The sequence below is a fragment of the Crinia signifera genome, chromosome 6 (genome assembly GCF_055691185.1).
Source record: "Crinia signifera chromosome 6, ASM5569118v1, whole genome shotgun sequence".
In the NCBI taxonomy this organism is placed as follows: Eukaryota; Metazoa; Chordata; class Amphibia; order Anura; family Myobatrachidae; genus Crinia; species Crinia signifera.
Window position 1 is genome coordinate 197,962,707 of NC_139222.1, and position 20,714 is coordinate 197,983,420.

The following is a 20,714-nucleotide window of genomic DNA, read 5'->3' on the forward strand; positions in this document are numbered from 1 at the left end:
TAGTTCATACCTCCACTATCCATGTTGGCATGGAGTTGATTTTAAATAGTGTGGTGAGCGTAGCGCGCCACCGAGCCCGCAGCGTGGGCGAGCGAAGCGAGCCCCGCAAGGGGACTCAGTCGCACGGCGCCATATTGGCGCTGTGAAACTACACAAGTACCTAATATTCAAATCAGGTGGGCGGGGTGCTACTCTAAGTTGAAGGAATCCCAACCTTCAGGTGTACACAACATTAACTTAAGGGGGGAGGGATCTTAGAATGCACACCCTATATACATGAGGTGCTATCATGCTTGTAGTTCTGCAAAGACAAACACATAGGGCCTTATTCTGGTTGGTGCAGTTCTGTCCGCGTGCGGTCGGACGGCCGATGTTTGGTGTTTGCGCATGTGCAGAGGCGTATCTGCGCATGTGCGAATGCCGCGCACGTCCGAATACGGCGTGAATTTTGTACACTCGGAACAGGGGGTGGAGAGGGGCGTGAAGGGCTGTTTAGGCTCATTACCATATGCGTACGCCCCGCGTTTCATTGGCGCTCCCATGAAAACGCTGGGCGTACGTATGGTAATGCCGCCGTGATGCACGTGTGTGGGGTGGACATATGACATAGCCGGATGCCAGCTGCCCGCCCATATCCCTGCTTTTGCACGGAGAAATGCCCGAGTGGTCTGGAGCACTCAGTGCTGCCTGACCACTCCTTCCTGCATTCAATGGTCTGCGACCATCGAATGATGGGGGAGGTTCCCAGAGATGGAGGAGGTGTTCACATGAGAAATCCACTCGCGGTCCGTATGCTCGGCGTCTTACCGCATTCGGACGGAGTGAGCGATCCGTACGGAAGGCGGGGCAAAGAACGCTCGGTTCCTGTCCGCAAATACGCATCCGACCGCACCAACCAGAATAAGGCCCATAGTGCAGTTGCACACTCCATGTTATTAATCAATAATAGAGGTTCTTGGTATATTAATTGGCCAATAAATAATTGCCCACCAACCAGCTTCACGGTGACCTCATTTCTAGTGGGTCCCTAAAAAGGCCGGCATAAGCCAGTCACCTCAGGGCAGCACACAAGTGAAAAACTAAGCTATAAGTGTATTAATAAGAAAGAAGCAGAAGCTAGAGGTTAAAAAGTGCTAGAAAGTATCATATATTAGTGGAAAATAAATAGTACTAAATAAATGTTAGGGTATTACATTAATGCCGTATTATTTAAATGAACTGTAATTTAATATAAATTTGTTACCGCTTAGTTTTCTTTATACATATATTTTTCATGATTTTAGATTAATTCATTAAAAATTGTTGTGGCAGAGAAGATGTATTTATGTGGGATTCAGTATTGAATCCTGGCGGTCGGGATCCCGGCGTTCAGAATCCCAACGCCAGAATCCCGACAGCTGAAATGCCGACAAGGGGGGGACGTGGATCGCCCCCCCTTGCGGGCTCGCTGCGCTCGCCCCGCAGCGGGGCCGGTGCCTCGCTACGCTCGGCACACTAATTTATTCTCCCTCCAGGGGTGTCGTGGACACCCACGGAGGGAGAAAGTGTCAGCATTTCGGCGGTCGGGATTCCGGCGTCGGGATTCTGAACGCCGGGATCCCGACCGCCGGGATGGTAACTGCATCCCATTTATGTGGTCTCTGTGTCTGTAGATTATTACTATGATAGAAAAATGGATACTGCATTCATTTGTAGAGCCAGATGATTGTTGGTTCGCTATACATCAGGCATGTCCAAACTATAGCCCTCCAGCTGTTGTGAAACTACACATCCCAGCATGCCTTGCAATAGTTTTAACATTCCCTAATAGCAAAACTGTAACAAGGCATGATGGGATTTATAGTTTCACAACAGCTGGAGGGCCATAGTTTGGACATGCCTGCTATAGATTAATACTGAGTATGACTGTACATAAGGTTTACAAAAGGGAAATAAGGAAATGTGAAACCTATGCCACTAAATCAGTGAGTGACAGGCTTATCAGTGTATTACTTTTTTATTCCAGGTATAAAACAAAGGGCCCGATTCAATAGTGATCGGTCCCCAGCATATTCATGCTGGGGCCTGATGATACGGCTCTGTGCATGCGCATATTTGTGCATGTGCAGGGCTGCTGTATGAACGCCTTTGGCAACAATCACAGTCACTGAGGCATTTGTACCAGAGAGGGGCCGGCAAGGGGCGTCTGGAGGGGAATGGCCAGCGTTTTATGGGCGACCCCATAAAAATGCTGGGCGTTCCCCTGGAATACAGGCAGGCCGATACCTGCTGGGGGCGGTCTACTCACGTCACATGACCTGCAGCTCCACCCCCTCTTCGGCGGACACAGAAGAAAATCAAAGTCAGTTCAGACTGATTTTTATTTCTGACGGGGAGAGAATTAATTCAGTAGTCGGCGACCACTGAATGATTTCTCTCCCCTTCGGCTGGGGGATGGTCGGTTTTAAGCCGCTCACTAAGTAGCGAACTACCGCTGCTTAGCAAGCCATGTTGAATCATCTCCAAAATGCTGGGATTCATTTATTTTTAAATGCATTCATTAATCCAGCACTGTATTTGCACAAAAAAACCTTATTATACAAGAATAATAGTTTGATAGTTCTTCTGTATGCTCTAGGTGCAGTACTGCCATTGCCCAGCATATGGCGATCTTGCTCCAAAAATAGGAAGTTACTCTGGTATCTGAATAATCCTTACAGACTGTAAATGAGATCACTGAGGCACAAGCATTAGGTAGAACTTATTTTTAACAAGCACAGTTGCCTGTCTGTAAAGAAAAGTCACAACGAAGAAAATATGATAAGCCCTAACCAGCTCAGTGACTCGGCATAATAATAGCTCTAGAAGACAGCGCACAAGTAAATCTATAGAAAAGTATAAAATAATGCAATAAAACTAAACTGCTGTAATGTCATAGCTGTATATTTGTATGGGGAACTTTACCTCCAGAATTAAAATCAAGTTCATTGACATTGATGTTATGTGTTCAGAGGCTAAATCACATAATTACTAACTTGACAGAACACGACTTTTATACTGATTTCTAACTGTTAATAAATGTGAGATTTATCAATGTTGATCCATTTATAGCAATTTAAAGTTGATTAAAATTGACCTTTAGTAAATTTGCTCCCTGGTGCCTCTTCTCGTCAAGTCCAGGAGTAGAACATTGTGTCCCTGACGGAAGGGGTTATATTGCATGGTATTATACACTATACTGTTCTTGTGTTAGACAATCTTTTTTAAAGTATAAAAAAGTCAAAATAAGTAAGAATTCTGCCACCAGTTATTAGAAGCAGTTCAACTGCAAAAGAAGAAAGAACATGTACTTCCTTCTCAGAGACCAGATTAATAATAATAAAACCACGTGGGCACAAATATACCGTATAATACAAATATACCCGTATAATGTATAAAAATATTACGCAATATTTATATAATTTGTAGTGACAATGAAGCACCATAAAAGCATTACTAAATCATTATTGTTGGTAATTAGACTGTAGCTGGCTGCATAGATCACTTCTCTTCCTACATGTACTGATTCCTATAACAGCTCGATGCTGGCAGTGTGTTTCCCCGGGGAAGAGAGGTATTGAGATGAGAAGTATATAGTTAGGGCCGTCTCTGTGTCACTTGTATTCTGAAGCTCATTCATTCCACTCATACTGGAGCTCTGTGCACTCCTCCCAACTAAGAGCTGACTGGTTGTAATATGATTCTGTTTTATCCCATACAGGACAGCAGCTGGAGCCCAGACACCACGGTCCCACAAAGTTCTTCCTTCCCCTAGCAGCCCAAACACCATCAGAAGTCCAGAACCCCCTGGCTCCTGGGCTGCATCACCATCCATCTCAACTGGCCAACCCCGACTGCTTCACTTGGAGAGCATTACCTCTCCCCCCGATAGTGAGGCGTACTACGGGGAAACCGACAGTGACGCTGACACAAGAACATCTCCAGGGCATCCCCAGAGTGCCCAGCAGCATCAGTGCCAGCAGCAAGCTAATCCAGAAAAACACCGCAGGGCACGTAAGAAGAGTCCAAGATCTCCACCTGGCAACAAAATAGAAAACGAGCAACAATCACTGTCTGAGATGAGTGGTTATGAGAGTGGTCCTGGTGGCATTGCAGAAGAGGCCTTGCAGCCAGCAAGTGGAGTGGCCAAAAGAGAAATAACATACCAGCCTGACAGTAGCAGAGCTGAAACTCCCTTCTCAGATGTGGAAGGCCTCCTGCCAGCTGAGGAGCAGGAGATATCCAGTGTCACTGCAGCCTCACCTGAATCTTTGCTGTTGCCCCATGCCACGAAAAGCATCCGAGCTGAGAGACATCTTATCCCAATGATAGGACCGGTGGATCACCCTGTAGATGAAGATCTGACAACGTCCTATTCGGATAAAGCCAAAGAAGCAAGTAAGTACTAATGCAGATGCTTTTCCCAAAATAGACCCAATGCTCTTAAGGCTTGAAACTGTTAACATTGTATTAATTACTTCTAGCCTCATTAGCATTAATGTGCCTGACCTCAGTAATATTATCAAGAGCGTGATCCCCAATTGCTGATCTGTCTCCACATACCAGTACTTCTTTGGTAACGAGTTAAATGCTTTCAAGGTTTGGCTAACATATGATCTAGTTCTTGCGGTTCCTCAATATTTACCTTTGAAGACCAAATAGAATTTCATCAGTGGTCTTAGCAGAAATAGGAGCATCTTGTCAGCAGTGCAGTATTGATGTAATTATCTCTTATCTTCCCAACAAACCATCTCTTGGACCCTTGACATTGAGACATATCTTAAGGGGCCTACACATGGGGAGATTTTGCTGAGCGATGCTAGATTGCTAGGAACGCTCAGCAAGATCACTCAGCACACAGTGCTGCGCATCGCTTTGGCATTTTCTAAGCGATCTGGTCAAATTGTGTAGAAAATGCCCCTACATCGCTTCGTGTGTAGGCCCCATTAGAAAATCCACCATACTCCATGAACAAAATTTACCATAGATAAGTAGCAGTAATGGGCCAATTGCAGTAGCGGTACTTATGAACAAATAGTATATTAACAGTTGACAGGGTTAAAGGCCTGTTCCAGTGTAATCTTTCTTGGAAACTGTGACATAAGTGCAGGGTAATATATATTGAGAAATGGTCACATTTCTGAGAATGAGACGTAATAATCATCTGTATTAAGGCCAGGGCCGGCGCTACCCACTCAGCGAGGGACGCAAAGCAGGGAGGCGCCAGGCTAAAGAGGCGCTCCCCCTCCCCGCTCTGCATCCCCGCTGATCACTGCTCTGCTCGGTTGTGCTGCTGCTGCCTGTGAAAGCGCAGGACAGGCAGGCAGCTGCGCCGGCAGCTATAAAAACCTCCCACCACCACCAGTCCAACTCCCGTTTAAAAGCATTAAAGTCAGCGCCGCTGGTCCCGAAAAAGGGCGGAGCTTTACGGGACATAGGGGGCGTGGCTAATCCGGAAAATGTGCGGAGCTACGCTGGAGAGCGTTTCCTGTGTCAAACTGGCAGCCAAGGAGCTTTATTAAGTAAGTGGGGACAATCAGTGAGAGAATGAGTGTGTGTTGTGTGTGTGTGTGTGTGGGTGGGGGGGTGGGGGGCATTATTTGTAGAAGTGGTGCAGCTATTGGGAACATTGGGCCTGATTCTGGGCTTTGTGGATCCTCTAAGCCCTGCCCGGAACCCGCACGAACGTCTGACCGTCCTCGCACGCCAAATTTCCCTGCCGGCATGCGAATGGATGCTTTGAATAAACATCCATTCGCAACCTTGTGTGTGTGGGAGCAAAATCTTTTGATGGTCGCTGACCATCGAATAATTTTGCAGGTGCTTGCAGATGTAAGACACCTCTCTGGTGTCTTACGTCTGCGAGCGCCCTGTTCGGGAAGTGGGTGGGCGGCTGACATCAGCTGCCCGCACCCGCGTTACAGGTGAATTTCCATGGGAACGCCCATGAAATGCAGGGCGTTCCCATAGGCACGACGATGGCCTGCCGCCCCCCCATGTGTGTGAGTGGCCAGCGAATAATCAATTTGCCGTGCCCGCTCGCTCACAGAGGCTGCACATGCACATAAATACTAATATGCGTACGCAGTCTCTAAAAATCGCACCCCAGTGGGAACACGCAGTGGAGAGATTCAACTAGAATTACCCTCATTATGCGTGTAAGCAGTGCTGCTACTATTGACATAATGGGTGTAAATGGAGCGGCTGATATGGGCATTGTGCGTGTATATTGTACTGATACTGAGGGAATTATGTGTGCAAATGGTGCTGCTTTTATGAGCATTATGTATGTAAACTTCGCTGCTACTGAGGAAATTATGCATGCAAACGGCACTGATACAAGGACCAATATGTGTGTAAATGGCACTGCTACTGAGGGCATTAAGTGTGTAAATGGCGCTGCTACTTGGGATATTAAGCATGTAAACGGTACTGCTACTATGGGCATTATGCGTTTAAACGGTGCTGCTACTGCAGACAATATGTGTTAGTGACACTGATGCTACTAGGGGCATGGTTTGTAAGCAGTGCTGCTCCTGCGGACATTGGGCCTGATTCTGGTTCATTTGCAAAAGCAAATTCTCTTTCTAATGGACAAAACCATGCTGCACTGCGGTGTCATCAGAATCAGGGGCACTACGTGTTGTGTAATGTGAATAAGATTGTGCTACCGTGTGGTGTAACTTGTAATGGGGATACTATTGTGTGTCTACGTTTATTTCTTGTGAGACTACTTCCTTTTTTCAGCGTGCGCCCCTGGTGTGCACTTTCCCTTTGTAAAGTATCGGAGGGTGCAAATTTATAGTTTGCAGGAGGGCGCCGAACTCCCTAGCACCGGCCCTGATTAAGGCCAAGTGTCCATTGGATGATCTTTTGGGCCTGATTCATGTTTGTAAGTGAAGTTACAAAACAAGCAACTGGACAAAACCATGCAGCACTGCAGGTGGGGCAGATGTAACATGTGCAGTGAGATTAGATTTGGGTGTGGGGTGTACAAACTGAAATCTAAATTGCAGTGTAAAAAAAAAGCTATCTAACATTTGTGGGCTACATGCAGAAGTAGCCAGTATTTGCCCTGCAGAGAAAAACTATAAATATATTTGCTCCCTTTGCACAGCAACATGGGGCCTGATTCAGACCCGCTCGCTAAGCAGCGTTCTTTCGCTGCTTGGCAAGCAAGTAAACACCGCCCGCCAGCAAATGCCCATCCCATGCACGAATGTCCGTGCCAGCATGCGAATGGAGTATACGCTAACTCATTTATTTGCAGGCGGGCATATGATGGCACCGACCATTTTTTTCAGCGTTTTTCTGGGCACACCCATGTGACAGCCCCCTGCCCACCCACTATCCGCTCCACTGTGACTGTGATAGTTGCTGAAGGCGTTCGCACATCTGCGTATATTTGCCAATACACATGCGCAGACCCAAAATATTGGTCCCCGCAGCAAATTCACAGGGGACCGAGTAAACCTGAGGCCCATGGTTTGTTCCCAAAGTGACTTTCATTCCTTGCTTTAAATCAGGCCTATTGCCATTCAAATAAATGCATATTGCTAGGGACTGCTACCTTGTCTAGGAAGGTGAGAGAAAGTGTGTTAGTTCCTTCCACTATCTGGGTTGATTTATTGGAGATAATGGAAATAGTAAAATGCAATTGATTTCCCACTCCTATGTGACTCCTATGTTAATTAAAATTAGTGAACAATAATATTTGCCGTTTTATATGGTAGAATTCTAACATCAAACAGTATTCATGATTGGGTGACGGATGACTGACCAGCAGTCGGGATTCCGAGAGTCATTACATCGACATCGGAATCCCGACTGCTTAAACCCTGACAGATGGGCAGCGGCTATTCTCCCTCTATGGGGGTTTACAACCCCCATAGAGGGAGAATAGAATAGATGGCGGGCGCGGCGAGCGCAACGAGCCCACCAGGGGCTTTGTTGCACTCACCCCACTGTCTGAGTCCCGGCAATCGGGATTCCGACGTCGGGCAAATGACTGTTGGAATCCTGACTGTCGGTGTGTTATACCTTCATGATTAAGTCTAAATATATTGTGTATCATTTAAAGGGATATAAGTTTGACTAGCAAGAGCTGTACAAATCTTTTTAGATTCTTTGGGGTAAATTTACTAAACTGGCCGTATATGGTTGATCCCTGTATGAACGGGTACGAACGGGATCGGCCGTATACGATCCAAAAATACGAATGGAGAATACGACAAATTTACAAAGCTGATGTATTCTTTTCATTTGTATTTTCCTCTGTGGTAGCCATTTGTACCCGTACATACAGTTTCGTATCCATTTGATGTTGCACTGTGCAAAAAAAAAAAAAAAGAATAAATAAATCATTTAAAAAAAATGGTGTGGGGTCCCCCACGGCTATAACCAGCTCCAAGCTCATTGAACTGGTCCTGGTTTTCAAAATTCAGGGGGACAAAAAAATGGGGTACCCCCATATTTCTAAAACCAGCACCGCACTAATGGGCCTGTTCTGGTTCCCAAAATATGGGGAGACAAAATAGAGGTCCCGCGTATTTTGACAAGCAGCAGCGGGCCCAAACAGACAGCAGGGTAATGTCACCGGTTCCCCCGGCCAAAGCATTAAACCTCTCAATCCATGTTGGGACCCTTGGGGAGTGGGGATCCCTCCAATAAAGAGTTCCCCCTCTAGCCTGAAGCTGTCCCCATAACCCCAGGGCGGTGGGGACCGGGCTGATGTTTTGTGTAAAATTAAGATGATGAAATATTGGGTTTTGTCGTGGAAGTACAAGTCACAGCAAGCCTACCCCACATGCAGGGACTTGGAGAACCACAATCCCCAGCGTGAGGGGCATTATAGGGCCCACTGGTACTTGTAGTTTTACAACAAAACCAATAGTGAAAAAAAACACAGACACAAGAGAAAAAAAAACTTTAATTCATACTACAATCATTCAAACATACTCACCTATATATTCCAACATTGGCCTATCCTCTTCTCCAGTAGAATCCCATTGGGTACCTGCAGAAGGAAATTATACTCACCAGGGCCTCCGGTGTAGATCGTATCCTCTACAAGCCATAGTAGGCATTCACGGGGTTAAAACAAGAAAACGTATCACCCGGGCCTCGTACTGGAGAAGCTGTAAGTGGAGGAAGGGACCATTTGGGGGAGGTAACGGGGAGTGACAGCAAGACGCCCTTGTGTCACAGCCATTTGCGTGGAGTGTTTTTGCCTTCAGCTGCAATCATCTACGTAGAGAAACATGGCACTAGTATCGATTCTGCTGTGGCCAGTCTGACCCACACAGGAAGCCGCACGGCGCAATTCAGAACACACTATTGTGGGTTTAATATATCATTATAACTCCACCCACTTTATAGCTGTTGTCTGTTGATGTTGAACACATAAGTAGGCTGCATAGTTCTGTAGTGGTCACATAAACGTACTCCATCTGGTGAGACATAGAGTTGATGGAGCATACCAATATAGGAACACATGTTGCAAATAAAGAACAAAGTTTCCAAAAGTCCTGGAGCCTCGTATACTGTAGGCGGCTATCCTTGACTACCTTCCAGTTAGTTCTCATGCTACGTAGATTTCCCCAGTGCTACACACAAGAAAGAGTCCACCTACTAAGATTTACATGGGAGAGTTCCTGGTAGTGGCTTGCATGCAGACTTTCTTATGTAATACCCATCCTCTTATCTGGTGGATAGTGTCTCCCTGCAGCGTCACCTCCAGTGTTATGCTGATCCATGCTGCAAGCCAGGCGGGAGGTGGTGCAGTGCTTCACATGAAGTGCACCGTCTGACACTTCTCTTACACTCCTGGCAAGGCACACTACTCCTCATTTGTAAACTAAGACACTAATTCATGTACTTTGATATAATGTTAAGCATGTAACTGATGGCGGAAGCAGAAGTACAGTTAGTTGCTCATTTTCTTTCATCTGTTGGCCAAGGATAATTATGCCTTTTGAGCAGTGTTAAAATGTACTGCAAACCTATTGTTATAACATTTCCTATGACCCACAGTAGTGAAGGTAAAGACTGTTTAGCTTCCAATGGAAAATTTTACCCTTGGCCCCTTGATAGACCATTAATAACATAATAACACATATCACACCATTAATAATGGCTACCACACAAACATTGTCATCGTCATCATCATCATTTCTACCTTGTCCACAGATATTTTTCCATTGCTGCCTGCTGTTTTGGGCGCTCCTGAAATCAGTCCTCTATTTCCTGCTCCCCTCATTCATTATCACTGTCCCTCACCCCCCCCCCCCCTCCCCACACCGCTTCCTGCTTTCTTCTAATGCTGGCCTTCTCTTATACATTACCCATATTATTTGTCCCCATCCTCTGCCATTTGTCTATTCGGATTGTCTTCTGGGTATGTCCTGCACAGCTTCTGCACATTGTATGGTCCTTACTGGGACTTTACCCACTGTCACCTAAAACACATAAGTATTTATTTTTCAAGACAGTGTAAGAAAATAAATAAATCACATAGTCACCTGCATCCAAAAGCTTGCTAATCCCTCCCATGATGTGGGTATTCCCATAGCCCAAAGAATAGGTTCCAATTCCCAATGCTTCTGAATTCCAAATGAAAAACCCAGAAATGTTTAAACACACAATACTAGTGATAAAAGTAAGGGGTGCCGGATGACGCTCCGACAGTGGGGATCAAGACAGTTAGTATCCCGACATCGGGATCCCGACTGCCGATGCTCCAACAGGGGGATCCTGATTCACAGGGGCTATTCTCCCTTGTGGGGGTCCACGACCCCCATAGAGGGAGAATAGAACCTGTGGTGAGCGTTTCCGGCCACCGGTCCCGCACCGCGGCGAGCGCAGTGAGCCAACAAGGGGCTACTTTGCGCTCGCCTCTCTGTCAGAGCACCGGCAGTCGGGAGCCCTACATCGGGATACTGACTGACGGGATCCCCACTGTCGGAGCCCCATACCACACCCAAAGTAAGTGTAACATCACCTATTTAAGACAGGTTCAAAATATGAAACAAAAATAAATACCCATGAATGCTACATATAAAATGTATTGCAATTAAGATATACTGTATCAGATATTATACTGTTTTGCTAAATGATTTGGCCAGTACTTGTTATGGTTATATAGTGCAGACAGCATTCTTGTGACTACCACACAATACAGATTTTCCGGGTGCCGGACGGGATCCCGACAGTCATTTACCCAACGTTGGGATCCTGACTGTTAAAACACAGACAGACGGGTTCCCGACGGCCCCCGGCTATTCTTCCTTGTGGGGGTCCAAGACCCCCATAGAGTGAGAATAGAACAGGTGGCGAGCCACCGTGCCTGCAAGGGGCTTTGTTGCGCTCGCCATGCTGTCTGAGTCTGGCCAGTCGGGATCATGACTGTCGGGATCCCGACAGGCTTATTTGGAGCGTGGGCCTGGAGCTACAGCTCCGTCAGGCCCATTGTTAATCCGCCCCTGACCGCACCTGCAGTCCACTTAAGATAAGAATGGGTGAGCAGAATATTAAGGAAGGACTGACCACACACACTCTGTCAGACCATTTTAATAACTGTCACCACAGCCAAACAGCAGGTATTAGAAAATTCTGTGGTTTAAAATGGGTGAAGGAGCATTGGCGTCAAAGGTATATGGCAAATAGATTAGCCAACAATGAAATCAAACTAATTTATGAGCTGGGCACCTTGCATGTCCTAAACCTATATTTTGAAAGGAAATGTTTATGTAATTTTTTTCCTGTATTTATGTACAGGTTGAGTGTCCCTTATCCGAAATGCTCGGGACTACGAGCATTTTGAATAAGGGATTTTTACGGATTTTGGAATATATATTCTGGAAACTATGGACTTTGGAATCATTTGGATAACGGATATTTGGATAAGGGATACTCAACCTGTAATACAATAATACAGAGTACAGTAATATAACAGAAATAGGAAGTAATAATACTGATGCCTAAAAGGGGCTTCTGCATTCCATTCTTTGGATGCCAGAGCGAGAAATAAGTACTCTATGAATGGATCATAGAAAGGGATAGTACTGGTTCCTTGCTATTTTCAGAAAGGTACATTCCAGATTACTCCTAATATAACTATAATTCACTATATCATGTATTGTGTTTGTGGTGGAACAAAAAACTTATGTTCTTACGAGGATACAAATTAGTTTTATATCAATAATTGATCATATAAATAAGTATTGTCATCATTGTGCGCATAAATCATCAATATAAATGATTTGTGAAAGAACTCTAAAAGTATTTGCATTTGGAGGTACATTTATGTTGTTACATATTAATAATTATGTAACAACATACATAATAAATAATTTATCCCAAGCTGCTGAGCTACCCACAATCCCTCACCATAGCATAAGGTTGCCATGCGATCATGTGGGTTGTCACAGGTGCCCTGTAATACAGCCAGGGCCGGTGCAAGGTTTCTTTGCACCCTAGGCAAATTGTGTGCTCGACACCCCCCCACCCCCCCCCCCCCAAAAAAAATGTCAGTTGAGATGTGTTGTGTATCTTTGTAGGGTTAATTGTGGGATTGTGTCTGGAAGGGCAGCATTATAAATATCCTGAGTCTGTTGTTTCCACCTGTACACAGGCAGGCTGTCGGCTTCTGCTGCGCTGGGCTGGGTCAGGCGGCAGCACAAACAGGAAGCAGCCACTAGACACAGTAAATTGCTCCGGTGCTCGCCCGCTCCTTCGCTCCCCCGGGGGGGGAGGGGTGCCGTTCCACATGGAGGGGGTGCCACTCCGCACGGGGGATTGCGGGTATTGCGGTGGCAGGCCGCAGCGTTGTTCCAGGATGGGGGGGGGGGTGGGCTGCTCCGGTGCTCACTGCTCCCCCAGGGGGGAAGGGGTGCCGCTCCACACGGGGGGGTTGCAGGTATTGCGGCGGAGGGCCGCAGCATCATTCCAGGGGGGGGGGTTGCCAGGGGGTGTCGGATGATGCTGCGGCGGGGGGACCAGCTCCAAACTGCCGCCCTCCAGTGGCCGGCGCCCTAGACAAATGCCTAGAGCTGCCTAGTGGTGGCGCCGGCCCTGAATACAGCACACACTACCGATAATGCAGCACATATGTCCTGTAATACAGCAGATATGACCTGTAATGCAGAAGATATGCTTTGTAATTGACCATACATCTCCTGTAAATCAGCACACTTCCTTAGGAACAAAACAATTGTATTCTTCAGAGATCCTCGATCACCAAGCCACTTATACCCCATTCTCACTGACGCAAAAACCCGGGATTTTGCCAGGGCAAGCAGTAATTTCCTGTGTTGTGTCTCAGTGTGAATGGGTGTAAGTGCAATTCCCGAGTGTAATGTCCCAGGAATTGCAGTGTTATTATTGGGAATTACATGGGTGTCCGCCAGTGTGAACAGACGTGACCTGGGTTTTTCACACAGGACTTGAAAAAGCAAGCTGATTGGGGGAAGAGATCACGTCACAGGTAAAGTCCATTTAATGCTACAGAGAGGAGATAAGACATGGCGCACTGAAGGGATGAGGAGGTACTTCTGAAACTGGGCGGGATTCTCTAATATCTGCACCCCCCCCCCGTCTGCCGCACATTGCCAGCTAACGCTGACATAATTATCGCATATGCTCTAACATATGCAATAATTATGTCAAAGGACAGCTCTTGCATTAAGAGCTGTCCTTTGCGGTGAGCCAGCAATATGCAGCAGGTCCCGGCAGCTCCTCCTCCCTTCCTTACCCAGCTTACACTGTGCTGCTGTGGGCGGGCGGCCTCTCCTCCTCCTCCCTGCACCCGGAAGAGGATTTCCAGTGCAGGGAGGAGGAGGTCACAGGTTAGGGGGGAGTCGGCGGGGGTCGGTGTGGGGAGGCGGGGGTCCGTTCAGGGCAGCGGTGGGTCGCGGTAGAAGCTCATAGGCTTCTATGAGGCATCGCCAGCTTTGCTGGCGATGCCCCCCATCGCGGTAACCCGGCGTGGGGACTTTAGAGCATCCCACAATGCGGTAAAAACCCCTATAACGGGGTTTTTACTGCATTTTTAGTTTAGATAATCCTTGCCCACTGGCTGTGAGAGGGGAGGAGGAAATAAAGCAGGTGACTGGCCCTGTCAAGGATTCTACAACATATAAAAATCCACTCCAGGCTACTCAGCAGTAGCTCGTCAGCCATGATTAAAGCAATGCAGTGTGCATTCCCCACCCACCTTTTTGTGCTGGGGGAAAAAAAGTCCCCTTTAAATTACATCATCTTAACCACCCAATAAAAGCTTCCCTTTGAACAGTCAATCAAAGCTGCTCTTTAAACAGTCAATCAAAGCTGCTCTTACTTGTTGGCAGGGCAGACCCGAACTGGCTAGATCTGGGAATTTCCCGGGTTCAAGGTGCAGTGTGAAGGGGGTCTGTGAGCTGAGATGATCTGTGCCCTGGCAAAAATTGCCAGGGCGGCAATGAGAACATGGTATTACTATAAGTAGATATCAGTGTATTGGAGAGTGGCAGACATTTTCTTGCCACACATATGCTACTTAATCTTTTCCTTAGTGCAGAGTTTCTCAAACTTCTGACATTACAGTCCAGGTTTTAAGGATATCATTGTTTGGGCACAGGTCACTTTTTTGCACTGAAGCCACTTTAATTTAACTATCTGGACTCCACTATCATGGATATTCTTAAACCTGGACTGAGTGTTGCCTATATTGTGGGAGAGAGTGATGATATCATCGTGGCAGACTTCACATTAGCATTGTACATTAATTTGGGGTGAAATCTACAAATTGGCACAAAAAATATGAAAAACCTTTTTTTGTGTCAACCATGATCACACCAACCTTTGCTTGTCTATGTGGACCGTGTTAAGGTTGACCATTTGGTGTCAACCTTTTGACCTGCAAACTAGACACTGTAGATCATTTATATCATAACCAAACTGAAATTCTGTTAGAGTCAGAGATTTTTATGTAGTACAGTACATCACGCATCCCAAATGGCTTTCCGAATTTGGTGTCATGTGGCGTACACTCACATGGGGTATGTGGTGCACTACATGAACTGTGTACTTTGGGCCTTATTCAGACCTGATCACAGGGCAAATTTGTTCTCAAAATGGGCATAACCATGTGCACTGCAGGTGGGGCTGATGTAACATGTGCAGAGAAAGTTAGATTTGGGTGGGGTGTGTTCAAACTGCGGGAAGCTGGCGGCTGACAGGGGCTGGCAAAAGTTTTGTCAGCCCCTGTCTGAACAAGGGACGCTCCATCTGTAGGATCCGATTCAAACCCTGCTCGCTAGGCAGCGTACTTTCGCTGCCTTGCCAGCAGGTAAACACCGCCCACTGAAAGTATGACCCGCTGCTGAGCGAATCCTCGCACTAGCATGCTTACACTTCCGCGAGTATATAACACACCAAAGGCATTCACTCCAGGGGTTTGCCAATTCAGACATGACCGATCACGTCTGAAGCGCCCCCCTAGTGCCCTCCATAAACCTTTTGGGTAACTGAACACATTCTATTGATGTGACATACAATATCTGAACTCCAGTATAAAGATAAGTAATTTGATTACATTTTGTCGGCTGAACGGTGCATTATTTGCGCGTAATTTGGAGGCAGGATCAGTTATTTTGGAAGGCCAGATTGTTATTTGGGAGGCTGGTTGAATTCCTCAGGGGAAAGTGTATACTGTATGATATCTGCTGGTAAAATTGACACCATAACAGAAAAGGATGTATTAAGTGACACAGCTGTTTAACATAGCCCAAATGATCAGTATACAATGTAGGCTACTTGTGTGCTGTTAATGTCTTTCTAATGACTGCAGCCTGTTAGGATTGACTACTTGTACTGTTACATTACACCATTATGGCTCATCCTGTCTAAAGGCTAAGAGGAGAACCTGTTTAACACAGTTTACCCTTTCCCCAAATTGCTCGCAGTTGTATGTAAGCTATTTTCTGACCTGCATGCAAGAGAGGTCTTCTGCATGAGATCAGTGCCTACAAACGGATATTCAGCTGCTTTCAGCTGTCTGATATTCCAGGCTTTGGTGAAGCAATAATTCTAGTCACAGCATCTGCACACTAATGCTTAAATACTTTATTACAAGGGAGAAAAATATGACTCGATGAGGTAGTAAAGAAGTAGATCATATGTATTGATTTGTTGTATAGCAAAAAGGAAATTATTTATCTAATGGGATGACACCGGCTCATACCTCCATTCTCTGTCTTGATAGCTCCCTCTCTTCCAGCAAGTATGAAACATATCAGTGCCCCTGCAAAAATTGCTTTCACTTTCTGTTATGACATCTCTTAGCACACAAAGGAGTAAATTTGGTCTGTCGAGTGGCTCTAGTGGGCACTGGAGGTACTTCACCCCATAGAGGTGAGGAGAACTTATATATATATATATATATATATATATATATATATATATATATATATATATATATATATATATATATATATAGGATAGTGAAGAAACAACAGCGGCACTCTGGGGATTTTTAGAAAAAATATATTTTCAGCAAAAAACGCTTCCAACGTTTCGGGGTATGTGACACCCTTTTGTCAAGGTTATACGTGCAATGACAAAGGGGTGTCACATACCCCGAAACGTTGGAAGCGTTTTTTGCTGAAAATATATTTTTTCTAAAAATCCCCAGAGTGCCGCTGTTGTTTCTTCACTATCCTGTACTTCTGTTCCTGAAGGCACCTGGGTTACTTGTACTGCTGGAGGAGTGCCAGGCCTACACCTCTACTTCTATATATATATATATTTATTGGGAGGAATATATATTGCTTGGTACCGGATAGTGGAGATATTATTGCACCAAACAGGTTCCTTATCCCTCTGGGGGTCAGGAGGTCTGCTTATTTCAGTCACCAGCCTACACCAATCCCAAGGCATTTTTCCAATCCCAGGTAACACAGGATTGAAAAATGCTCAATCCTGGGATTCCCGGGATTTGCATCCCTAGTTAGCAGGTGTGTCGTCGTCCACACCGGCCTCCTTACTTACATGGGCGGTGGCCAGGAGCAAACAACAGTGGGTTCGGGGGTGCGCCTGACAGCAGCAGCAGAGTGGGGCATTGTGGCCTGCGGTGTGGCCTACTATGAGAGTGTTGGCCTCTGAGACGAACCTGACCTGACTTTAAACCAGAAGATACCTGACTAGTGACTGAAATAAGCAAGACTCCTGACCCCCAGAGGGATGATAAAGGAACCCGTTTGATGCTATAATATCTCTGCTATCCGGTATGGACAATATATATTCCTCCCAAACAAACTTAACTACTACACTAGAGGGGACTGTTCTCACTCTTTATCAGTACATTATCAAAAAATAGTTGCCACCTAATAAGACAGGAGTGTCACCACTTTTTGGAGGACTAACAGATACATAGGACATTGCTCAAGGACACCAACCATCTGTAAGCGCCATATCAGTATTTATGCAATAATTATAATAACTTGTTAGGAATTGTGAATATTTTTTTTGTGCCATAGAATTATAGTATGAAAAACATAATTAAAGAGCCCAATGAATAGACCAGTGTTTCCCAAATTTGGTACCGGGGGACCCCGGTGGTGCCTCAGGGAATTTGCAGGGCTGCCTTGGTTTGGTGATCCAGGACCAATTAAAATTCTTCATGGTCAATGTAATAGGCAAAAAAAAAAAAAATAGCTGGTGACTTCCAATCATAAAATATGTGGACAAACAGAAGTAAATTCTGTCCCTCGCCACAAAGCTGAATTTTATAAAAGACATTTGACCTTGCGATGCCCTGAAAATAAATCTGAAACCACTGGAATAGGCAGTAGAGAGGAGATGCATCTTAGCGGACGATTCAGTATTACTTTTACATTTATTTACATAATATATTAGTACAATATTCTTTTTATTTGTCGCTAATAGTAACTTTTTGATGTTAATAAAACTCTCTACTGCACAGCTTCCTAATTACGGAGTTTAGGTATCTGTAATGCTAACATCTAAAGAAACAGTAATAGCAATGCTATCATCAATAGCTGAATTTCTACTAGAGATGTGCAGGTTCTGATTTACTCTGATTTACTCTGATTTCAAAGCAGGATCTTATTGGCTATCCCAAATCACATGACAGTTGTTGACAGTTGATAGCCAATAAGATCCTGCTTTGAAATCAGAGTAAATCAGAGTAAAGTTGTTGACACTTGATAGCCAATAATATCCTGCTTTGAAATCAGAGTAAATCAGAGTAAATCAGAACCTGCACATCTCTAATCTCTACAAGCAGCAACTATTAACCCCTCCTGTACAATTTGATTATTATTGTTTATTGAGCTCCAATGTACAGTATTGTGCAAAGTTATACAGTCACCTGTCCCTGTCCCCATTGAACATACCATTATTTCTCTCTAACTTACTGTACCTCCCAATATTAAAAATAATGACATTGGGACAAATTAAAGGTATTTCAGGGGCAATGCACTTGTGGTGTTTCTTCAATATATGAGGTACCAGGCTTCGAATACGAGCTGCCGATAAAAAATTGGATCCAGATGTTTTCAACATGTTAAACATACAACTTGGCTGATTTAATGGGATCCAAGTTTGAAAGTTGGACCTAAAACAGCTCTATAAAGTCAGACATACTTAGACCTGGTTTGTTAGGGTGAATTCTAATTGTCAAAGTTTAAAAATCCCTTACATGTACAAAATTACAACACATTTGTAACAAACAATGTAAAAATTGTTTCTAACCTTGCAAAATGCTAAATATACGTATTTCGGTCAAAATAGCTCATGTACCAAACAATTTTACCCTGTTTGGCTGGTAAAGACTGTAGCAGTACATTTTTTATGCAGAAAAAGTCACAATTGGATGCAGAATATAGGCATGCTGTATAACATTTTAATCAGCCAATGTGTATAAGATGCAGTTAATGGTGAATTAAAAAAAAAAAAATGACATGAACAGTACATTAACTATTTTGACAGACATATATATTTATCATTTTTAAGGTTAGAAATAATTTGTACAATATTTATTGTTACAAACATGCAGTAAATGTTTCAAATTATGTACTTATAAATATAGATTTTGTACATTTCAAAATACAACATTCAAAAAACTCATCAAAAAACAAATTACGTCTTTATAGAGCTGTTCTATGTAAGAAATCTGTGAGACTTGCTAACACTCCAACCGTTACTTGCTGGCCTGCAACTGTTATATTATACATCGCATTCTGGTTGGACTAAAAAAAAAATCAGATGCTTTCTGTTCTAAAAATAACATCAGAAGTCAGATAAAATGTTAAATTTCAGCATAAAAAAACACACACCATTACATTGGTGATGTTCTGGTAAAAAGTTGGACATTCTAACGTCTGACTTTGAGTGACTTTTTTCCGGAAGATAAAATTGGCTCTTTTTTCATTTTTCACCCTGACAAAAAAGTTGAATACAAATGGTATCCTTGTGTGGGTGATTTGGGAGTCTTGAGATCATCTATATGTATTATATATATATATATATATATATATATATATATATATATATATATATATATATATATATATATATCTATATATCTATAGATATATAGATATATATATATATATGCCTAGTGTCCGTGAGTCTCCGAAACACTGCCATCTGCTGGCAGAGAGTCAAACTACATCTCTTTCTCACACATATTACTGTAGCTTGCACAGGATTTACTGAGGGTTTACACAAGGTACATAAAAATCAACAGTTTTGATAGTCCTCATTGTTACCGTCATGTATGTGTTCATAGAATTCTAAAACAATGTGTAGATAACACAAATAGGAGTATTACAAAGGGACAGCTGAAAGATTAGAGGCTTCTCCATGATTTTGGACACAACGTCCCAGCTTTTATAAATATGAACGTCACCTCTCATACAGCTGAAGTGATCTCAAACCAGAATCCCAGCCAGGAGTCCAGTAGTCAGCGCACATTCTGGGAGGTGTTTCATTGAGCGAGAGTTCAGTCTTCAGTCATGACACCCTAGAACATAATACTTCATGAAAGATAAGTCATCGGTATTCTGACTCTCAAGTCTTTGTCCATGCAGTAAGTATGTTCCTAGATTCCAGTGGTCTTCAGATTGTTATCTGATCTAGATCTTATCTAAAGATGTATATTCTAACATACTTTTGCTTTCTATGATTTAAAAACTTAAAATCTATTTTTTCTATAAATGTGTTAACTAATTTATTATTCATATTGCTTTGATGTTTTATTATTTTACCTAGCTAAAATACATCAATAAAATAGTTGCGTATTTTAATAGATGCAATATTATATATATATATAGTACTGATTTACTGGAAAAGAAGTGCGTGAGTTCTGAATAATGTCAGCCTATGTTTTATTATACTGCTGAGCTCAACTTGTTAAAATAATACTGAGTCACCATAAGGTAGGCATAAAAAGCAAGTGTAAAGTATGTACTAAAGTAAAAGGGACTATGGGCCAGATGTATCAAGCTTCAAAAAGTGATAACAGGTAGAATGATAAGCATCCAGCCAATCAGCTCCTACCTGCCATGTTACAGGCTGGGTTTGAAAAATGTCAGGTAGGATCTGATTGGCTGGCTGTTTATTATTCTCCACCTTATCACTTTTTGTGATGAAAATAATTCTTAATTATATAATTATTATTATGATTAATTATTATA

General features: G+C 43.9%; 1 protein-coding gene across 1 annotated transcript in view; it reads left to right on the top strand.

Moving 5' to 3' along the window:
• Positions 1 to 20,714, top strand: part of SYNPO2L (synaptopodin 2 like) — a 55,503-nt gene that overhangs the window by 18,361 nt on the left and 16,428 nt on the right. Inside the window, exon 2 of the mRNA XM_083148581.1 lies at positions 3,740 to 4,416. Within this exon, the coding sequence (XP_083004707.1) occupies positions 3,740 to 4,416 (677 nt within the window). The remainder of the gene's footprint in view (positions 1 to 3,739; positions 4,417 to 20,714) is intronic.